Genomic DNA, 17,694 nt, shown 5'->3' with positions numbered 1-17,694 from the left:
TGCATGACCAGACCGGCATAGTGCATGACCAGACAGACATCCTAATGATTGATTAGAACATTTGATGATGGGAGAACAAGAGAACCTGCCGAACTGGATATCTTAAGTTCATCAACAGGTCTATACTTAGGCTTTAAATTTTATGCTATTCTCACTGACTGCCTGACATTAGTTTAGAAAAGTTTATTTTAGAGATGCCCATCTCCACATTGATCTCTTCTCACTCATTATTAAGAATTTTAAATGCAAACAGTTTCTTCAAATTTAATTCTGTCAAATTATGTTTTAGATTAATTAAAAAAAAAAAAAAAAATAAAATCCTGTTCAAAGAAATTCATTTTTAATATAGAATTATTTCTATCAAAAGTTTTGAATATCCAGGTATGAAGTTCAAAAATGTAAATACATTATCAAAGTAAATCAAATAATAAATATACATGTTAACATTTAACCTTGTCACAACCAATGTGTCACAGAAGTAAACATAAATACTTGAGAAACAGTTGTTTTTTTCAAAACAAAGTATCAACATTGTTAAGATTGGATAATGTAACAGCAACAATACATCTAAAGAAAATGATAGTACAAGCTATTGAGAGCTGGTTAACATCTCCTTCCCCATTTTAAGACCTTTATGTTGCATGTCTACCAATAAAACAACAAAAATATGAGAGCACATTAACTGAATAATTAGCCATCTGAAAAATGAATGATCCTGTCTGGAAGTCTACAAGAAAGACAGTGACAGCGATGAGGTAAAATAAATGTCTGGGAAATGAGAAATCATTTTTACTCTCTCACTCTCATTTCTCCAAATCTTCTTTCAACAAACATCCAAATGTACCAAAGAACATTGTTGATACAAACTTTGGATCTAATAGTTTATTATAACTGTATACACAAAATTACTAAAATACCTATACTGACTTGTACAAAATGCTTTGACTAACTTGAATTACATATGTCTGTACACCTTTTATCTAGAAATACCATAAATAATTTGAATTAAAAATAAGGATTCTTTTTAAATTATTTTTTCTTACAATGTTACATTGGATTTTTTTTTCTACCATTCAAAGAAAAAAAGAAACTATCTTGCAACAAGAGTCTAACAGCACACCTTCATACAATGTGTTTAAGATAAATAATGGAAGTAAGGCTACATCTGGAGGCTGGTGTATTTACAGAGTTAAGTTCTCCTAACTGGTTTAGCTAGAGTTACTCTTCCTGCTGCCAGCAGGACTTGGTAATGCACTAGAGGCTGGTGAATCTCTTATCTCTGTTTCTATTTCACCTTCTAGAATAGGAGCTGTGGAGAAATGTAACATTAGTGAGTTGAGTGGCTCAACCTCATGTAACATTAGTGAGTTGAGTGGCTCAACCTCATGTAACATTAGTGAGTTGAGTGGCTCAACCTCATGTAACATTAGTGAGTTGAGTGGCTCAACCTCATGTAACATTAGTGAGTTGAGTGGCTCAACCTCATGTAACATTAGTGAGTTGAGTGGCTCAACCTCATGTAACATTAGTTAAATCATTGTATAAATGATTATCCTCTAAAGTGCCGAGCAATGTGTAGTGTAATTCATTGTCAGTTTCTAACTACTAACCAGGTAAATCGTCATCTATGACTTCAGTCACCAACTTATCTTCAAACTCTGGCTCATATTCTGGTTCTAGTGGTTGAGGTGGTGGCAAATGCTGGACATGGAAAGGTTCCAGTTCTGTCTCAATGAATGGTTCTGGCTCAGTGTTCAGGTAGTTTCTTACAGGCTGCAAATAGCAATACACCAATTACTACAAATAAAACCCATCTTCTGTAGCAAGATTAGTGATAAAGCCTTTCATTAACTATAGGCAGGTACAGTTTTTAATACTGGCTCTGTTTCTATATCATTAAAAATGTTTCACCTTTAATTATATATATGTTTCCCTTTATTTCATAATATCTTACCTCTGGTGGAGGATACACTAGTTCCTCTTCAGCTGGTACTATCACTGGAGGTACAACTACCATGTGGGTCTCCTCCACATGATGGATTGGAACTTTCTTGGGCAATGTGTACATGTCCTCTGGTTGGACATCTCTAACATAGACAGGGTTATGACTTGGCTCCACAGGCTAAGCAATCAGAGAGATCATTACATTCATAGATATGTCAGTACATAGATAGATGTCCATATTTTAAAAAATAAAACAAATGACCAAAAATAAAGTATGTAAGCTATATCTTTTTTGCAATTAGATTTTTAAAACTAAAATTAATAATAAATCAATTTGAAAAATGTGATCATTTGTTTTATTTTTACTTTTGTTTTAGGTTAAAATTAAAATCTAACTTTTTTTTCCTTTCAAAACCAAAGAATATCATAGGTAGGCCTATTAATGTTATACAATACGGTAATCTCCCTTATAAGCTATTTTAAACCTGTCTAGCTTACCTGAGGTGGATAGACCAATGACTTGGACTGATACTGTTTAGTCTTCTTTTTTTTTCTAAAACAAAAAACAAAAGTAAAATTATGAGCAAATATCTTCAATCAGATAATATAATAAAAAGTATAAAATAACATTTTTATATGATATGAATAATACTGAGTATCTACAAAAACATGTCCGATTATTAGCTTAAGAAGTAAGAGTTAATAGTTCAATACAAATAGTTACTCACGAACGTCTAATGCACAGGCAGGCAATAATAAACAAAAGGATTGCCAGGAAAATGAGTAAAATTGTTATAATAAGTATAGCCAATACAGCATCCTCCTTGAGACTAAATCCATCTTTTGGTTGATCTGCCTGTAAAAGAAGAAATGTTTTGGATTTCAAGGGACACAACTTAAAAAAAAAAAGGAATCTTGATGCAAGAAACAAATCAATAACTTATTTGAGGGTGAAACTGCCTATTAAAATTTCTCCTTATACTATCAACAAATCATTTTTTTTCACTCCAAACAGAACACAACAGAATGAAACAACTAGACACTGAAGCTGAAAATTGAAACAAGAAAAACAATTCTTTAGAGAATGATGACCTTCAATTTGATTAAGAGAACACAGAAGAAGAATGAATTTAAAAGTATCATTTGATTGCTTCTTTTGTACAATACTAATTTAAGTCCTATGTTTTACAGAGAATGTGACTTGACAATTACCTTCACATCTGTCACGTAGATAGCATTGTACACAGAGTTGGCTTGATTTTTGTCACTCTGGATAATTGAAACCAAGTCTGGAGCTGAATACAACTGGCCTGTACTTGGATTGACAGCAGCAACCAGAACATCAGAGCTACACACACACAAAATGTTAATGAAGAGGAAACAACTCATGTTTGAAGGTTAAAATAGTTGTAAAGTATTTAAAGACAATATTTCATTTCCTATCGAACAACTTCCACACCATCTTACACTTGTGCATTCAATGTCCCATCATCCTCCACATGACTCTTCATGTCCACAATGCAAGCAAATTTGATTTTGTTTGAATTTGAATCTGTAATTGATCTGTTGAGATAAACAAATGGAACACAGAAATCAAACAGTGGGTTAGTGTAGCAGACAAAACTATGCAGAGACATTTAGGGAGGCCTAGTCAAATACTAGAATGAATCATGACATACTTAGCAATCTGTTGTTTGAATGGTTCTATGTCCTGTAATGGTCTGTTGACTTTCATGCTTGCAAGATTTGAAGAGGAAGCTACAACAATCTACAAGTAATAATCAAAAAATTAAAATCTTGTAATATAAATGTCATTTATAAATTATGTATAACAAGTCTTAAAGAAAACCTACTCATTAGTACTAAGGTCAATCTCAATTTTTAATCTTTGTTTTTTTGTATAAAGGAACTTTTTTGCTCCTCTACTTTAAAGTTTGTGATAAAACTTACAGCTGCTTTGGATTTATTCTATTATTTAAATATTTTTTTAGCACAAGCATTTTAAAATATAGGAGGCATAGTCTTGTATTGATCTGTTTTTGTGCTAAGCTATATATACAATGAATTTAGCATTGAATCATATTACAAAAATACAGTCAAGATTCATTTTAAAAGTGAAGCCACTGGAAGTTGATACGATAGCTAACAAATAGACATTGTATGACAAGAAATGTGAAAACAAAATTACTGTAATATCAGCAGTGGTATTGAACAATCCATCTGAAGCAACCGCTTTGAATGAGTAGCTTGTTGGTACATTGGAACCTTGAAATGAAATCACATTAGAGATAATGCCCAGGTCAGGATCAATAGTGAAGGCAGATGTACCACTCAAGCCATATACAATAGTGGTTCCTGTATCTTTATCAGTTGCAGACACTTCTAAGATATTGTCATTGAATGGGGCATCCACTGTAACACCTGATGACAGATAAATAAAACTTGCAGTTCATAAATTGTTTTAAGGTATTTTGTATACTTCAAGTGACAAATAGATCCAAAGACAAATAGACTTTTTAAACAAAAAGAAAGGTTGTTTTTTTTAAATAATTGTCTAAATAGATATTTTTGAAACATCCAACTCATTTATCTTTAAAATCAATTTTTATTTCCAACAAAAGTTGGGGAAAACATGTCAAAGGTCATTTTGCTGGCCACATCATTAACCATAGAAAGAGATGAGTTTTACATAACCTGCCCCATGAAAGGAAAATTACTTATCTTTACTTAATGTTTCTACATGTATGGTAGCCATTTATCATATACTGAAACAACTGGTTGCTGTAACCAATAGAAAATAATCATTATGTCTGACAATGTAGAAAAAATGGGCAATTTACATTCATAATAAGAACTCTGAGTGAATACTGGAGGGTTGTCATTGCTGTCTTTGATCCTGACAATAACTGGCAATATACTTGGATCCACATCTCGTTTGTTTCTGATGACTCTGTCATTGTTTTTCTCATTGTAAGCATAGATGTTGAAATAAAGTTCAGGAGATGTTTCATAGTCAGGTTTCTTGATTAAGTAAATGTCACAGGTGGCATTGTTGACATGTATGTAGTCCAGTATGTTGACTTGGTCACCTGAATAAATAGAGAAGATAGACCTCTAACTACATGGTTTTAACAAACATGGTTTTTAACAAGCATGGTTTTAACAAGCATGGTTTTAACAAACATGATTTTAACAAACATGGTTTTAACAAGCATGGTTTTAACAAACATGATTTTAACAAGCATGGTTTTAACAAACATGATTTTAACAAACATGGTTTTAACAAGCATGGTTTTAACAAGCCACTAAGTTGCTCTAGTAAGTAATGTTTAGAACTAACACAATTTCTATGTTTGAGAAGACAAGCAGTTTCATATCAACCTTAACTACTTATTTCTTTTAAAAGGAAAAAAAATCAAAATGCCATACAGTACTTTCACTTTGCTTAGACTTCTTGCAAAGTTAAAGAAACATGTTTATGTTTATGATAATCAGTGTTCATCATTGAGAAGTCAGTGATTGGAATGTTTGCAGGGTCTAGAAAGGTTGAGTGTGAGACAACAAGAATAAATTAGGAAACAAGAATCCACTGCACAGTGAAATGAAATAGTGACATGAATGTAGCTCAAGTATGCAAGAAGTTATAGCTCAAATGATACTGCTTGGGAGTTACAGCTCAAGTCAAGTAATATGTAGTGTGAAGTTTTTGTTTTATTAATGTGTTGATAAAGTAATAATAGAGACTATAGTTCTGAGGGTACAGTCAAGAGTAAGAAGTAGATAGACACCATTTGGAGTAAACTGAAAAAAGAAAATACAGAAACTTCAATTGAAACCAATAGTAATATATATATAAAGCTGGTGGGTGGTGTCTCTGTAACCACTAATTACAAATTTTTCTTCAAAACTTACTCAGAATTTTGTAATAGATTTTGTTGTTGGCAGTGTCAGAATCAGCATCCGTTGCATTGCAAGTACCTAATTTCAAACCACCACTAGGAATCACAACATTCTCTCCAATATCATAGGCTGCATCAGGCAAGACAAGGGGTGTAACAACACCATCCTGAAACAAGAGTTCAAGATAAGATCAATAGGGACAAGAATAGTTCACCTAATGCAATTCAAAACAAGATTTTTACAATCAAGGCTATATGGAAAACATTAGAGCAAGAGGGGACAATCAGTTGTGCATGTACAATCTCTATGTATAGGTCAGGTCCCATCAATATAGTTATGTAAAAAGAATGTTATTTTTAAAGTATTGTATATACATCACCTCCTCAGGAGGGGATATAAAGAAAAACACTACACATTTGCCTAGAAAGTATTAAATTCTTAGTAACAAGGTGCCTTTAACCTTCTCGTATAATTTAAAGTAGCTTCCCCTTTCAGACCAGGCGGTCTATAGGGCAGATGATGTTAAGGTCATGTTTCTTTGGCCAACATTTAATGAGCAGGGTGTCATGTGGTCAGCAAAACGACCAAATATCTTTACTTTCTCCAACAGGTACCCATTAGAGTTGGGTGGCCTCAGGAGCACTCTAAAAATCCAGAAATTCAAAATCCCAGTCTTCACAGAGATTCAAACCCAGGACCCCAGAATCAGAAGCCAAGCGCCTAATCACTCAGCATCCTTTCCCAACTTTCTTGTACGCTTAAGCTTTATACTTGAACTTTTACCAATTAGCCAATAAATCTAAATCCCCTCAATACAGGGAATAAAAGATTGAGACCACACAAGCTCATGAAGAACTAGCAACAAATGCCATTGCATGGAAAACTGATTTGGAAACCACAACAAAGTTTATCTCTGCTATGGGACCTGTTATTTGAGCCTGAAAACTTGTAATGAAACTGAAGATGGTGTACAATGAAGGGTGGGGAAGGGAGAGAAGACAGAGTCAGGAAGTACAAGCCTGGATGGCAATGTCAAAATGTTTTATTTAATCCCAGACTTGACAATTGGTTTCTAAAGATGTTGACTTACCTTCATTGGGAAAACCGGATCATTATCATTAACATCTAATATAATGACAGTGATAGTTGTCTCTGAGGAAGCTGATGGTGTGCCTCGATCTTTGGCCATTAAAGTCAACTATTGCATTAAAAAAGCAAAAACAATTATTTTCAAATAGAGATATAGAGCTATTATAATTCAATATGCTGACCTACATGATTTCAGCAAACTGAGTGACACAGTTTTGACCCCCACATTTTGCAATGCACATTATGACTCTGTCAATATATTGCCTTGTTTAACATTTAAAAAAAATATTTTCTAATGATATAAACAATTTGACTTATTTTAAAATATTTTGTTAAAAAGGCACATATTTTTGTTAATCGTACTAAAAAAAAAGTACATTAAAGTTCCCCTATCAGACCTTGAGATATAAGAGGCGGATGATTTAAAGGTAATCAGTTTCTAAGCTTAATCCTACTAGTTGAATTTTGTTTTTTAATTTACAATATCATATCTTATAATTTACAGACGTTACTTCAAAAGAGAAGACAATTACACCCTACATGTTTCATGTATCAATTTAGTCATGTATTTTAATCAGTGAAAACAGATAAAGAAAAATAACTTTTTTGAACTAAATGACCTTAACAAGTGAGGTAACACTGTTTTAAAATGAAGTTTGAAATTACTCAGAGATAACCAAAGAAGTATAACAAAAGAGTTCTTACAAAATAGCTGTCTCTTCGTTCTCTGTCATACACTATCTCCGCACGAATCACTCCAGTTACTTGGTTGATTCTAAATTCTGGAGTGGCTGACACAAGCTCATTCTGGTTGACCACAAAGAAGTAGTCAACAATACCATTGGGTCCAGTGTTGTTATCTACAGCCTTGGCTCCATACACTAACATGCCATCATACTGACTCTAAGGATCAAAAAGTTTATAGTCTGTTAGTAGTTGAAATTTTGAATACATGAAAGAAGTCATAAAAAAATGAGTTAAATTTCTATTGTGTGGAATTGATAAAAACTGACTAAGACTAAGACTAAGACTGCTTTATTGATCCTTACGGAAATTTGTTGTGATTACAAGGACTCGTTTCTCATATAAAGACAAAACAACAGAAACATACACATAAATACAACAGACAACATGAAGAGTTCATTCAGCGACTACACACAGGTATCTTGGTGCATTTCATGTTCCCTGATCAATGAGTGGCGGTGATAGAGTCTGACCGAGTGAGGTACGAACGAGTTTTTGTACCGCTCCGTTCTTGTTTTGATTGACAGCAGTCGCCCACTTCGCGACGACCTGGCGTAGTTCTGATGGAGCGGGTGGCCGTTGTCTTCCAAGATTTTTTCGATTTTTCTTAGGCACGTTTGTTCAAAAAGTTCCTTTAAATGTGGTAATGTTGTGAGTGTAATTTTTTATGCTTTTTTAATGATGTTTTCTAGACGTTGCAACAGTTTAGATGAGGCGTTGCCTTGCCAACAACTTATTCCGTATGTTAGCAGATTTTGTACAGTTGCGCCGTAAAATGTCTCAAGGATCTTCTTGTTTAATTTAAAACTGTTGAGTTTGTATAGAAAAAAGAGTTGCTGGGCTGTTTTCTTTGTCAGAGTTCCAAGGTGGTCTTCCCATGAAAGCTTGTTGTTGATGATAACGCCTAGATATTTATATGCCTTTACTTGTTCTATAGATGTAGTGTTTATTTGCAGTTCACATATAGTTTGTTTTTTCTATAGAAGATATTTAAAAAAATCAAGTATGGGTTAAAAATTGGTTTCTCCAAAACATGTAGTGTCTATTTAGGGTTTGTACCAAGGTGTATCTTTTGTACTTTAGCTTATTACATGCTTAGTTTTATTCTTATGGCCTCCTACAGTCACTATGGATCATCTCAAAAATGAAATAAATATGCCTGTGCATTAGCTATGGTCCAAATGGTGTTGATACTTAGTGAAGAAACTAATGATTCTATATGATTTCATGACATACAAAAGTACACATCCTCCTAAAATGATAATAATGGAGATAATGGAGCTAAAAAAGTAGTTAAAATTATTCATTTTAATCACCAAGGTGCATGTCAGTGGATAATAATCAAAGTATATTTTCTATCTTTGTTTAGTACACAGTACATCTTGTTATTTTTTATGTGGTTGTTTGATATTTGTTTCCATTTAATTGTGTCAGTCTCAGTAAGTTTTTAACTTCCCTTTCATCTGATTTTCTAAACTAACAGATGTCTTAGATATTACCAAACTTAAAATATACAACATATTTAATTTAATACTACTTGTATGAATTAGATAATATTGTACATTGAATGAAATATGTTTTTAGAAACAGACTAGCATAGCCTTGAAGTAAATCAACCACTAACTGTAAGACTAACTAGCTGTTTCTTACCTCCAAAACACTAATGACAAAATCTCGATTGGGTGGTTTCACCCAGATGGGGGCATCATTAAGGGACACTAGGACCTGAATGGTCACAGGGACTTCCCTAGTGCACCGGTTAGTTGTGGCCTTGTCTGTAGCAGTGGCATAGAAGGAGTAGTTTCCAGCTTTGGTCCTTAGGCTGTTGGCCACAATGACACGATTGCTGCCAAGTGCAAACAATGACTCTGCACCTAAATGGTAAATATGTAATGCTATGATTGAATTGAAAACAACACTAGAAACATGTTTTAGTATTTACAGCGAGTCTCAAACAATGTGCTATTTTTTTTAATTAAATTTAAAAAAAAAGAGGAAGCATATTTCTGTTGTACAAAAACAGTTATGGGAAAGATAAAACTTAAAACTGTCATGAGTAAAATGAATTTGATTGACTACATATCTGTGAACTAACCTGCAGGTATGAAACTGTTAGGTTTTATAGCAAGATCAAATTGCCCGTTAATGTCAATGTCTTTATCAGTTACAGAAAGGTCAAGGACATTAGTGCCAGGTCCTGCACTCTCAGGCACTTTACCAAAATATGATTTCTGAGAGAATTCTGGACAATTGTCATTGACATCCATGATGTAGACATACACCTAGGAATAGAATAGAAAGTTCTCCAGACCACAGATCTATACAAATTATACAAAGTTTTAGTTTCTAAAGGGCAACTTGGGTGCCCCACACCATGTTTACATAGCTTTTAAACTCAGCACAAATTATCATTGCAAAAAGAAAAAAATCCTGACTTTTCAGGGAAGTGTTTGAATCCATAACTAATGCTTTAGCACCACATAGCTAATCAACATTCAAAACCTGCCACATAGTCTGTTTGGACTCATTTTAGTAGATATCTAGCATTGCTATAAGTTAAAATCTTACAGCAACAGTGGTGTTCCTTCTCACTGCTGAATTCAAAGGACTGTCATAAGCTGTGACCTGAAAGCTTACTAGTGCATTGGTTTCTCTGTCAAACATGGAATTGGGAACAAAGTAGATCTCTCCCTGGAATACAAGAGAAACAATTTTTTCTTCATCTTTTTCTCTTTGAAAAAATAACATTTATTTTGCATGTGAATAAGAGAAACCTCTTGGTTGAGTGGACTGTCTCTTCATATGATTAGGTGTATATGTTCAGATAAGTTATGAGTATATTTATAGATGAGTAAATAGAATGTTTTCAAATTATGAGTTTTCAGATCAGTAAATATTTTATTTTTAGGCATTGTGTGTTTGTTTATATGAATAAAAAGTATTTCTTTAGATGAGTAAGAAGTATTAGATGAATGCTTTCTTTCAAATAGTCAGAATATTGAAGAATTAGAATTATTTTTGTTTAGGTACTGGGCCTAGATCTTGTGTAAGATCTGGTTCATCATTTGATTTTTTCCTGTTTTTTATTTTTGTATGTTGCAGGCTATAATTCCTGCAGTGGTTTTTTAATGCTATTCCTGCTGCAGTAGTTTGTCAATGCTATTCCTGCTGCAGTAGTTTGTCACTGCTATTCCTGCTGCAGTGGTTTGTGACTGATGGTTTTAAGTGTTGTTAGCTCTAGTTTGGTCGAGTTAGGTTTAATGTCTTTTTTTTTTTAAATTGTTATTTTCTAGTTTTGCTGATTGTGATTTTCATTGTGGTATAACATAATTTTGTTTCTTAGTTTGGGTTAGTTAGTTTAGATAAGTGTTTTCACATTGAAATTATTATAAGAACTAAGATCCATGTAGGGAATTTAATTCCCAACAATTCCAATTTCAACATGTATGAATTTTTTATGATAGGAAAGTCAATATTTGTACATTTCTACCTATACATTGTATATTTTTAAATGGAGTGAAAAGTTAACTTTTTTATGGAGTGAATAGTTAATTTTTAATAAAGTAACTAATTACATGGAAAATAGGCCTACTATTTTTTTTTCAAATTCGACTCTGAAAAGTTGAGAATTGGAGACATATTTACACAGTACTTGAAATTTAAAAAAAAAAAAGGCAGAGTGTGAGACTTTTTAAATTTAAATTTTTAATTTTTTTAACAAAAATTTTTTTCTTCTTTAATAAACACATTTTTTTTTAAATTGGCAAAGTATTATTAGAGTAAAGTAAAAACCTTAAATGAAATTAAATGACTTTCAATTCCATATGCAAAATGCATATATTTCCTTTGATAGGAGAGACTATATAATATTTACAAAAATACACATCCGAAAAAAAAAAGAGAATCGTTAAAATAATTCAGTAAGAATAAGAAAATAATAACATATTGAATGAGTTAATTTAAAAAGTTTGCAAATAAAAACAAAACAAACACATACGCTGTATACAGATGCTTTTAAAAATGGATTTTTATAAATAATTGCTTTAAAAACTATACTTAATATCGAATTGCATTTTATATAATCCCCCAAACTGAAAATTTGCTTCATCATTTTAAATAAGCTCTAAGATAGGCCACCATTGAATTTACAGAATAAATATTGTTTCTTAATATAAAGCATTAATTTTATGTAATTAAAATAAACAAACTAATTCAAAGTCTACTTACAGTGGTGCTATTAATGGTGAAGTTAACAGTTTTATCTGGGATTTCATAGCGGACCACACCGTAGTCACCTTTGTCTATATCTTTTGCATTGACAGTCAAGTTCAGAGGACCACTGTAGGTTCCTTCATATATATATATCCTATAAATAGGCTGAAAAATGCAACAACAGTCATTGTTTTAAAGTTCAAATTAAAATAAGTTCAACTATCAAAAGTGTAACTAAATAATTAAAGTCAAAATTAGGTTTAAAAAAAAAAATTAGCTCATCTATCTATCTATTTCTGAATATTTAGATCAAAATTAAATTAGAAAATAGAATTATAATACAAATCTTTTTTTCTTTGTACAAAATATGAATGGCAGAAATGGAAACGTCAATGAAAATGAGGATAAAAAATAAAAACTTTTCACTATTTTAAAGAAGGAAAACAAAACTATCAAATCCTAAACCTGATCAAAAATTGGAGAATTGTCATTGATGTTGATAACATTGACAAGAACTCTGGTTGTATTCGATAAGTTGGGTTGTCCATTGTCAGTACATGTTGCAATCAGCTCTATTGTTTCAATTTTTTCAAAATCAATTCGTTCAGACACAATCATTGCACCTAGTAGCAAAACATTAACAAAAGTATGCAAGTAATCAGCTGATTTGCTATGTAAACATAAGAGCTTCAAAAAAACAACATTTCAGACATAGTATATTTGTGGAACTCTTTATTTGAAAGATATGGGATGTGTTGCAAAAGCCACTTGGTTACCAAACAACTAGGCTCAAGATGAACTCAAACCCTATGACAAGGCAGCATGGAAAGCTTCTCCCAAATACCCCTTCCCCCAATGGTCCTCAAAAGAGATTGGACCATAGCACTCTGAGCATGCAATAAGCATAAAAGTTGAATAATACAAAAAAAATTTAATAAAAAAGTAAATCACTACAAATGTTTTCTAGTACATCCAGGGAATTATGGTGTTGCTAAATAGCTATACAAGCCTGCATCACATTAAAACAAGAAAAAAATGATTATGTGAAATGTCTTCTTATAGCTTATAAGTACAACTTTTACAATTAAGACATAAATTATAATAGTTGAATATTGAACAAGGAATTTACCAAACAGAGATTCTTACTGACCTGATCCTGGTATCAAAGAAAAGTATTGAGGAAGTCTTGGACTAGTTTGGGTCAGTGTATAGCCAGATATTTTATCTTCATCATCTCGACAGTTTAAATTGACCACAAAGGCATTGACATTTTGTTCTTCATCAATGCTAATGTTATACAGTGGGAGGTCAAACCTTGGTGCATGGTCATTGTACTCAAGGATGTAGATCAAAAATGACCCTAAGAAATTACAAAATATTTATCTATTAAACAATGAAAGTCAGAAAAACAAAACATCTTAAGATGTCTTAAAATAATACAAATTTAATGCATAATTTGTATGTAATAAAATAAATATAACACATGTACAGACAATAATGAAAAGTATTTGTTGATAACAAAACTATAATAAGCAGTGAACCTGATCTTGTAAAAAGATGAGATTTAATCTACTATAGTACATTAATAATTATTTGATCTGTTTTACAATTTCAGACATTTTTTCAGAAATAAAGATGATTACATCCTAGCCCAAATCTCTTTTGTGATGACAGAATCCATAACACATATTCCATGATCAGGCCTTCAGCCTAAGGTAGTACAAAACTGTATAAAACAAATAACAATGTATTATCAGAAATGTTAAAAGCTATTTAGTATTTGGTAAGAACTCACCAGTTCCATTTTGTACAGGATTGGCAGCCACATCTTGCACTCTTACAGAATAAGTGATCCTAGCTACACTCTTTCTATCCAAGGTGGAATTGACAAATATGCGACCATTGTCAGAATCAATTCTGAACATTGTCTGAAAAATAGATTAATTGGGGATAAACTTAAATGAAAGACTAAATATAACATTACTCAACTATTTAAAAAAACAAAACAAACTAACTTCATAAAGAATAATCAGTGGAACATAAGTTTAAATAAAAAAAATTGTCTGCTGTCTTTGAAGTTTTATGTAACAAAATGTGTGTTCTAAAAAACGTTTGCCAATTAAACTAGCTATGAATAAATCAAATAAAGAAAGCAATCTATTTGACAAACTGTTGATATAAGCAACACATTTTTATCAACACAAAACATGATCAGTCTTCTTTACACAAACAAAGACAATACATTATAAATTTTCTCACTTAAATTCACTTTTAAATTTATGAAGCAGTTCATTTGTTTTTAAAGTTACAAGTAAAATAATAAACAACAGGATGTTATCAAGTTATATCAGTCCCCAGTTACAATGTTTCTTGGTTAGGATACATCTTACATATACTATATATAGTATATAAAGTCTTGTTTCATGGTTATGACACATCTCATGTATCTAATATATATTTTAAAAATACCACAGACTCATTCATTGATCAAGAAATCTCTTAAACTGTCATATGAATTCACCTGAAATTTCATACACAGGTTTCTTTTATTCTTTTATTTGCTAGGCACTTGCTAAGAACCGGTTTTGAAAGATTCACAGCCTGTTGTCTGCTATTCACAAAAAAAGAAACCCAATCCTAATAGCATTAATAAGATAGATCTAGGGTCTTTTTTTAAATTTTTTTTTTTGAGAGCGAGAAAGAGAGAGAGCAAGGAATGGTACTTTGTAACACTGTCAAAAAAACAACTAGATCCTAATAGCACTGAAAAGATAAATCTAGATCTATTGTCCTTTCGCTACATTTAAAAGGCATCAAATAAATGACTACAGTTAATAAAACCAAATTGATATTTCATTTAGAGAACAAAATATAACATAGATTGAATTGAGAAGCCAAAGAAAAGTCATGGAATGTATGAAGGACTAACTTTTTGTTTTTGGTTGGGGGGGGGGGGGGGGAAGCAGATAAGTGATCGTGCAAATAGAATTAAAGGGCGCAAATTATGAGTGTGTGTGTGTTGGTAGTGCTTTATGAAACAGCCCTGTCCAAATCAAGTCAAGTTAAAAGTCTATGTGGGAGAAACTGCAATGCACAGGTTAAAAAAAAATAAAATGGTGGAATGGGGTTCCAAAGAGTGGAAAAGCAAGAGAGAGAGAGAGAGAAGGTCAAAGAGAGTGGGCCATAAAATTTCATTGTAACTGGTACACTGATTCACAGGCTAAATAAATTAGGTTATCGTTAATATGTGGTCCATTTATTATAATTCCTAAAACAAAAAAGAAATGTGTATTCTGGATATAATTATCAATATAAAGCTAGGGAACAAATCAATGTGTTCTGCTAGTTCTATATAAAGCCTTGTTTCGACTTAACACAAACTTTGCTTGCAGAAGCTAGTTGCTGTGTGCAACAGAAGAATATGCCATGATGGTGGAAGACAGTGTCATGCCAGTCACATTGTATGCCATTTAGGCTTGCTGCTTCACCATTCTCTCTTGTGTGTGTGTTCCAAATTTGTTAACCTTTCGTTCTTCACTCCCAATGGAAAAAACAGACTCTTAGGATGGCAGTGCATTGAAGAAGAGGAAAGCCATCACTATGGAAGTGAAATTAGATATCATTAAGAAATCTACTAAGGGGAAACAGGGATAAACTTTTGATTGTCACTTGAATTTAGTCATTCAACTGCCACTATGATTATACAGATAATACAGATAAAGATTGTATCCTTGAACATAATCTGCTCCTATGATATGGGCAGAGTGATAACAAAGTAGCATAGTGGTCTTGATACAGAGATGGAAAGATTTTTAGTGCTTTGATTGGAAAATCAACAGCCTTTGGTGCTTACAGTAGTTACGTACAGTGCATATGCATGTTCTGACTTATACCAAAAATTGGTTTATGACATGATGTAGGAATGGATCATAAATTGGTTTACAACATGATGTAGGAATGGATCATAAATTGGTTTACAACGTGATGTAGGAATGGATCATAAATTGGTTTACAACATGATGTAGGAATGGATCAACTTTGTAACCCAAGGACCTCTATATGTATATGTGTATATATAAGTATACTAACCCTGAAATCATAAACTGTAGATGTTGCAACATTTCCTGTGCCATCATTTGCCTTCTCTGGTGTAAAATAATACTTCAACCTGCTGCCAGCATCAGGATCTTCAGCCAATATTGTATAGACGGATGTACCAATTGGTGTATCTAAACAAGATATTTTAATAGTTTTAATTATAATATATATATATATATACAATAATAATAATAATAATATATTATAATAGCTACTATTAAACCATGTGCAAACCAAGTATAATTTACTGTCACCATGTGAAACATTAAATTCATAAGATATTTATTATGGGCTTGATGCAGTGTCTATCAAACTTTTGTCTCATAGTAAGAAGAGCACAATTTAAAAAAAAAGTTAAGTAAAAAAAGGATGGTGCATGCTGATATTACTGGCCAATACTATTATTTGAGTTACATATATCGCATGTATTTCTGTATTGGGTGTGATAGTCATAATATTATCATTGTGGCCCTTTTAATTTTTGCCATACAAAAGTTGTCAACATTAAGATGTAGCTACATTAGATGGGAGAATCTCAACCATTCTAAAAAAAAAAGTCAAGAAGTATTATATTTGTGGAGACATTTTGAAATGCTTGCTCAAAAAGTTAGTTGATATTGTTGCAGATGCCTCTTGTGAAAGGGGTATACATTTAAAAAGGTTCTTATTACAAGAAAAACCATGAAACAACATTTAAAGTATTGTAATTTGTTAAACATTAGTAATTTAATGTCATTTTACTTTAGTAATAATCAAACATTTATAAATACTTGCAATAACATTTTTTTTCCCTGAGAAAAAGAAATTGACCTGATCCACCTCCCCACCCCATTTTTGGTCAGTATGTCATGCCCCTTATAAGAGGGCCCTACCCCAGCCACACAGTTTGAGAAACACTGACTTGATGCATGAATTAGTCAATGGGGGATGACTGTATCCTAAAGGCATCTTTTTTAGGTGAGCTTAAAGGGAACATCATAACAGAGATGCCGCCTGGCAATACTTTAAGGACCAGCTCAGATGCCAGCTTGCCTTTACAGGCATAGAGGAGAACACATATGGCCGCATTTTTTAAAGGCAGCATGCCACAGATTTGAGATTAAAAGTAAAGCTATCGGCCATGACTGGTGTAGATGGCAAAAAGAGAATGAAATCAACATATGCAAAAAATGCCGGCTTTGTCTGCATTAAATGTAGCAAAATATGTAGTTTACAGCTAGGTCTGCATAGCCAAGAGAAATATTGCACTCCTCCTTTATCTTTGGACTTGAGGACAAGCCTTATTTGACAAATTTGATAAGTCGCTGGAATTATTTTAATCAAAAAAATAAATATAGATACAGAAAACATGCATACTTTCTGACACAGTGACTGACTGTGACAGTGGGTTTATTCTGGGATCCCTGTTGTTGATATCTAAAATATTTATTGTCAAAGTAGATGTGCCAAACTTTGAAGATGGTGTACCTCTGTCTCTTGCAAGCAGCTATAAACAGTTAAGAAAACAAGAATCATTTTGTGGTAATAAATAACCATTTCTAACATAAAATTTTTTATATAAAATTTGTGCTTTATATTGTTTTTCTAAAAGAAAAATCAGACTTGAAATAATAGAAACTATTGCAAATGATTCAAATTCTGCAGTTTCTATCTCTATTTATTAAATAGTAGATCTAGTGTTATTCTATAAAAAAAAAGAAAAAAGTT

At 32.3% G+C, this 17,694-nt stretch overlaps 1 protein-coding gene across 2 annotated transcripts in view; it reads right to left on the bottom strand.

Moving 5' to 3' along the window:
* Positions 1 to 323: 323 nt before the first annotated feature.
* LOC106067590 (cadherin-87A-like) overlaps positions 324 to 17,694 on the bottom strand; it is a 54,944-nt gene continuing 37,573 nt past the window's right edge. For both annotated transcript variants that reach the window (XM_056020346.1, XM_056020347.1), the window contains 22 exons: positions 17,344 to 17,473; positions 15,979 to 16,118; positions 13,685 to 13,817; positions 13,040 to 13,249; positions 12,355 to 12,512; positions 11,905 to 12,054; positions 10,246 to 10,368; positions 9,773 to 9,959; positions 9,328 to 9,551; positions 7,639 to 7,836; positions 6,935 to 7,042; positions 5,857 to 6,010; positions 4,785 to 5,033; positions 4,133 to 4,365; positions 3,624 to 3,712; positions 3,412 to 3,507; positions 3,157 to 3,292; positions 2,673 to 2,800; positions 2,443 to 2,497; positions 1,955 to 2,122; positions 1,611 to 1,773; positions 324 to 1,309 (listed from right to left, as the gene is read on the bottom strand). In XM_056020346.1, coding sequence (XP_055876321.1) covers positions 1,209 to 1,309; positions 1,611 to 1,773; positions 1,955 to 2,122; positions 2,443 to 2,497; positions 2,673 to 2,800; positions 3,157 to 3,292; positions 3,412 to 3,507; positions 3,624 to 3,712; positions 4,133 to 4,365; positions 4,785 to 5,033; positions 5,857 to 6,010; positions 6,935 to 7,042; positions 7,639 to 7,836; positions 9,328 to 9,551; positions 9,773 to 9,959; positions 10,246 to 10,368; positions 11,905 to 12,054; positions 12,355 to 12,512; positions 13,040 to 13,249; positions 13,685 to 13,817; positions 15,979 to 16,118; positions 17,344 to 17,473 — 3,333 coding nt within the window. In that variant the 3' untranslated portion in view covers positions 324 to 1,208. The remainder of the gene's footprint in view (positions 1,310 to 1,610; positions 1,774 to 1,954; positions 2,123 to 2,442; positions 2,498 to 2,672; positions 2,801 to 3,156; positions 3,293 to 3,411; positions 3,508 to 3,623; positions 3,713 to 4,132; positions 4,366 to 4,784; positions 5,034 to 5,856; positions 6,011 to 6,934; positions 7,043 to 7,638; positions 7,837 to 9,327; positions 9,552 to 9,772; positions 9,960 to 10,245; positions 10,369 to 11,904; positions 12,055 to 12,354; positions 12,513 to 13,039; positions 13,250 to 13,684; positions 13,818 to 15,978; positions 16,119 to 17,343; positions 17,474 to 17,694) is intronic.

This window comes from Biomphalaria glabrata, chromosome 2 (genome assembly GCF_947242115.1).
Source record: "Biomphalaria glabrata chromosome 2, xgBioGlab47.1, whole genome shotgun sequence".
In the NCBI taxonomy this organism is placed as follows: Eukaryota; Metazoa; Mollusca; class Gastropoda; family Planorbidae; genus Biomphalaria; species Biomphalaria glabrata.
The sequence above is the reverse complement of the archived record's forward strand: the minus strand, read 5'-3'. Positions and strand labels throughout refer to the sequence as shown.